This window comes from Doryrhamphus excisus, linkage group LG22 (genome assembly GCF_037039965.1).
Source record: "Doryrhamphus excisus strain RoL-2023G ecotype Guam linkage group LG22, RoL_Dexc_Guam_v1.1, whole genome shotgun sequence".
Lineage (NCBI taxonomy): Eukaryota > Metazoa > Chordata > Actinopteri > Syngnathiformes > Syngnathidae > Doryrhamphus > Doryrhamphus excisus.
This window is the reverse complement of record NC_136378.1, coordinates 11,296,891-11,302,275: the sequence shown is the minus strand read 5'-3', so window position 1 is coordinate 11,302,275 and position 5,385 is coordinate 11,296,891. Positions and strand designations below refer to the sequence as shown.

The following is a 5,385-nucleotide window of genomic DNA, read 5'->3' as shown; positions in this document are numbered from 1 at the left end:
CATAGGTCAGGTGATATACCTTTCTTTGGTTGCAGATGTTTTTGGTGAGTTGTACAGAATCAGAATCCTTTTGTCCATAAAAAAAAATCCTGGCCACATTTGTTCATGGCTGTGCATAGTAAAGATGATGTTTCTTTAGGATTCCTTATTTGGAACTGTTGATTCAGATGCCCTGTTTGAAATAGTTTTTTAATATACAGTAACAGTGACAGGCTTCTTGATTGTTTTGGTTGGTTTTGCCTCAGGAGAGGTGGTCCCTTCAGTTTTGTTACGTTCATTGGGCTTAAGCCCCTTAGAGGAGGTGGTTGGCCGCCAGGTGCCATGAAGTTTGGTGCAGTGGGCCCTCTGTCGTATCTTCAGCTAGTTTAGTATGCCGGGAAATAGCCGTAAGTTGAGGGTTCAAGGGGAAGCTATAGCGATACAGACAATATGGGCCTGCACTGTCTGAAAGATAAGGAAGTAAAGCCGAAGCCGACCCTTGAGAACTGAGAGCGGTGGAGAGGGGGATCAAGCAGGAGGGGCTCCCAGGAGACCGGGAAAGACTTGGATCCCGACAGTTGGGCGGTTTCTTTCCCTGAAGCGCAGGAAAGAGCGGGAGTTCTGTTAGTGGAGGGACTGGCGACAGGCCTCTGAGTCTGTCTGCTCCCAGAGAGGAAAAGGGTCTGCTGGGAAATGTGGGGCTGGTCAAGGTCTTTCCGTAGAATGGAAGAGCGATGGTGTGAAGAGCAGAGTCCTGGCCTGAGACCGTGGGGAATGGAGGGAGTGATGAAGAAGACGACAAGGGAAGGAGGCTCTTTAGTGAGGAAGCAGTGCTGGTTGAAGACCCCAGGCTTCCTGTTAATAGATACAAGAACCATGAATGACAACAGCCTGGAGTAGAAGAAGCAATGCAAGCCCTTGTTAAAGATACCGTGAAGCTGTATGGCGAATGGCTTGAAGTCCAAGCTGAGAGGAGATCTCCAAGGATAAGACTCAAGTAAACCATCCAACACACCCCTATAGACACGAAGACAAACACATAAAGTTGCGGAAGCAGGAAAAACCTTTCCGGATATTTAAATGTTGGCTCCTTGAGGTGTGAAATTCTGCACTGCCCATGCCAGGTTTATATGAGTGTTTTATGTGGTATCACATGTTCATGGTTTAACTTAACATCTCTCTTGAGCCCTGTAGTAGAGTACTTTCTATAGCTATAACAAGTGTTGATGTTTGGTGAGGTTTCCCTTACCTGTTCCTTCCTGGATCCCTGAAGCCTTTGGCAAACGGGTTTCTGTCTATCTTCAGTTTCGTGATCTTGGCCAGACATGCGGGCAAAACATGCTAGTTTAGATGTGTGCTAGGTCAGCAACAAGCACATATATACAACAATTATTTTTCTAAGCGATGGAATACACCCAGCAGTCCCCAGGAGTAGAGTTTTGTCACTGACTTAATAGGCCCTGGACTCCAACAGGCAGCCGGTCTTAGCTCGTTATTGAGTTTCTATAATAATACAGTCACTGATCATAAAAAATAATCTTGCTGAAAAGAGCTGGCAGTCCCGGCGGTGGACGTCTGTTACTGGGGGAAGGTAGCCAAAAGCAGAAGGTAGCAAACACTCTCTGGCACCACAGAATACCTGGACAGACCCCGTGGAAGTGGGCCTCATCACCTTCATGATGTTGAGATTACAAGTTTGTGAGGTCAGTCATAACAATCACTACACATCTGCTTTTGGAATATATCTGGCACAGTAAGGGTGGAGATTTTTTTTTCTTTTCAAATTGTAACCCAAACTTGGTTGCTCAAAACCTTTTGTATGTAATTACTCTGCAAACCATTTTAGCATGCAATGGAATCATGCAGTTTCAGTGAGCATTACCTGTTGATTCTGATAGGCTGTGACGGTGGTGAACTCTGTTTCTGGGAAGGAGAAGCTGTACACTCCCTCAACAGGCAGCGACTGGATCTGGGACAAGTCCATTCGAGGGTCATGCTTGATGATGTGCACACGTGGCTTGTACTTATGCATGGACTGCAGGATTATCTGGAATAAAAAATGGTGATATTTCACAAACAGCGCTATTTTAATCTAGCTCAATTTTCCTTAAATTAACATGCAGAATTTAACATAACCATGCGGAAAAAAATGCGGAAACCATTCATCACACTTTCCAAAAAACTTGAAGTGATGTCATTAAAGTAGTCTAAACATGTCACATGAGAAAATGGAAAGAAGCAAATAAGAAACTGACATTTGACTACTAAAGTAGGCCCAAAATAATATTTTACTCAACCATGATGGAAAGCACTGCAAAAATTACACACTTACATAAGTCTCTAGTATTTTTCAACATAAATAATATGTGTCAAATATGTATATTAACGAAGAAGAAAAAGTATCATTAAAAATTTGATGTTTTATTTGTTTAATGCAAAAAATAGTTTCCAAGTGAAGAAATTCTAATTTATCTATCCCTTTAACAAAATGGTATTCAGCACAGTATTGCATAAATTGACTTTCTAATTTCTATATATTGGTGCTGGGGGGGCATACTTTAATTTTAAAGTATGTCTAAATGTACATAAAATCACATTACAGAGCATATTCAAAGCATTTATGAAATTCTGAAATGATTATAATTTTCAGAACCAAAATCCTTAAAGTACTGAAACACTCCTGCATGCAAAAATATGAAGTTTTATGATGATGATTTGTTTTTGCTCAAACCAAGTTTTCAACACTCATTGTATTCTGGAAGAATAATCCCAGCACAATTTTTGGATGAATTTTTGGGATTACATTTTTATACAAAATAAACAATAGTCCACTCTACACTGTTCATGCAAGTTTGTGCACTAGTTTACATACATGCCCTTTGTCGTCCATTTCATTGTTGGTCAGTTTGACTCTATCAAAGCTGATGACCTGACGCATCCAAGTCTCTCCTTCGCACGGCGAGTCTGCGTGGACGTAGAGCCTCGGCGAGATGCAAGAGTGGTCTGTGTTTCCTGCCACCATCCACTGGGAGCTATGGTAAACATACCTATGGCAATGTGTTTGTCAGATAATAATCACCTCATAAAACACAACATGCACACTAATAATACGTTATAATAAACGCACCTGTAACGTTTAGAATCCACGGGCATGACATCCATTGCTATGTAATACTGCTGGCGTGGGTCCAGGTTGCTCACTTTGACCCGCACCGATGGAAACATTCTCCTGGGGGTGTGAAGAATGCTAGTTATTATACACAAATGGAAAGTATAATATACATTATTTGTTGTATAAAAATTCCGTAAGGTTGTTGCCAAGTGCAGAAGAAAAGTATTTCCTTAGTGGGACTTCCCAAATGGGACAGCAATCCCACGGAACCCAAATTTCAACAGTTATAAACTAAGATAACATTAAAATTATTGCTAATTTATCTTACGGATATTAATAAAGTATATATGCATTAATATTCCGCACAAATACATTTAATAGAAGATTTTCTGACTTGTCTAGAATTACATTTAATGACAAAGCTTATTATTTGTCTCTTGTAAACTTGTGTTTTAAATAAATACAACTTTCCTACACCCATCTATTCAACATGCCATGCATGTATATGAATGTATTAACGATTAATAAATGACACCTTACTTTGGCATCACTTAAAATAATTGATATAATGCCACCCGTCTGCACCATTATACAGTAGGCCTATGAGGCCATATAATATCCTGCTATATGGATGGTTAATCCGTTTGAAATTAATAATATATGTTCATAGGTGCAAGGTGTTTGACTCATTAAATAGTTTACTACTGATATTTTGAGTGCTTATGGAATTGCATGGTGACATACAGTAAGTATAATCAATAATGTACTTGATAGTCAGGGTTTGCGTCTTCGTCTGAATGTCCAAAGTGTTGATCCAGATTACCTTCCCGCTTTGGTGATGATCATCTCTGTGCCGATCTCAAAGAATCTTTTCCAGAGTTCGGAACCCTGCAGCTCAACGTGGACCTCTCTATCCGGTCTACTCTCACTGCGTTTCGGTTTACTCCCTTCTTCTGGGGGTTCGGCCTTCTCGACCAGGTCCGGATTACAGGACTTGGCCTCGGGCCTCTTTGCTGCTGAATCCACCTTCTTCGGAATCTCTGTTGAGCCTGAAATTGAAACTATACAATTTGAGCAAACTTTTTCAATAATATATTTTACATCGGTTTAATTTAACAGGAAATGTGAGTTTATTTTTAATAATGTTACTTCTTGTGACCTTGCGCAAAATTCTATTCTTAATTTTGTTCTTTCGTTTTACCGGTGAAGATGTCCGTGTGTCCTTCCCAACTTGAGTCATGGTCTTCAGACACTTTCAACCTCTTGCAGGGTTTCCCCACCAGCGCCTCCACAGAAAACGCGTGCGCCCTGGAGCTGAGACCCTGCATCTTGCCCGATGACATCCTGCCAGTTGTGTATCCGTCCGAACCCTGACTTTGCACCACCAGGTTTGAGCATTCCAACTCATTCAGGCCGGGGAAGGGTGCGTCAGAACCCCAACAGAACCTCAGGGAGGTGTCGTCCTCCTCTCGATTTGGGTCCTTTGCGCTGCGTAATTAATCCGATTCCATTCCATGTGCTCTCCAAGATCCCCTACATCCAAATCCTTGATTGTTGACACGCCTCCCCTTGCTCAATACATTATTCTCCCTGCTGCCCTTTATGCCTTTGAGCAGCCCCATGCCTCAGTGGGCTTGGTTCCCTGGTTGCCTCTGTGCGTCAGAGAGAGGGAGGGAAGATGCATGCGCATTCCTCACACCAGGCCACGTGCAACTACAACGTCCTTCTAAACATTTATTCCTTATTTAAACATCCATTCCTTCCAGATATATGCAAAATGACATTTTTTCCTACATCGACATATAATATTTCGTCACCAAAATGTTTCCACTGAATATTTGACATATACTTGCATGTTCTTAAAGTGTTGCCTTTTAACCGTTGTATCTTGACTTTAAAAGCCCTTATAATATGTTTCTAAATGCTTTAATACTTTATTTGCACAGAATACTTTTACATTGTTGACGCATTGTTGTCCTGTGAAAGCGATAAGCTTTTAATACACTCTAAAAAATAATTCAGAGTATCTTTTGACACCACTTGATTTAATACATAAATGCAATGTAAAAAATGCAATTAATTGATTTAGATAAACTTTCTCAGTTGCTAACTTTATTTTTTTAAGTTATGTTCAAATAATAATGTTGGCTATTACATGAACTTAATTTAGCATGTCATATACACTCAAATTTTATTGTTGGTAAGCTTAAAACAAAATTCAAGTTGCTATGACTTAATAAAATTAGCTAGGCAACATAATTTTTCTCAACATTAACCTTTCCATTTTAAGTTCC

General features: G+C 40.3%; 1 protein-coding gene across 1 annotated transcript; it reads right to left on the bottom strand.

Annotated features, from left to right (window-relative positions):
- Positions 1 to 292: 292 nt before the first annotated feature.
- tbx22 (T-box transcription factor 22) lies at positions 293 to 4,780 on the bottom strand. Its single transcript, XM_058063643.2, has 8 exons — positions 4,293 to 4,780; positions 3,915 to 4,140; positions 3,107 to 3,208; positions 2,852 to 3,026; positions 1,862 to 2,026; positions 1,229 to 1,293; positions 911 to 996; positions 293 to 834 (listed from the first exon to the last, which is right to left on the bottom strand). The coding sequence occupies exons 1-8, from the start codon at positions 4,432 to 4,434 to the stop codon at positions 293 to 295; spliced, it is 1,503 nt and encodes a 500-aa protein (XP_057919626.2). The 5' UTR covers positions 4,435 to 4,780.
- Between the last annotated feature and the right edge of the window lie 605 nt (positions 4,781 to 5,385).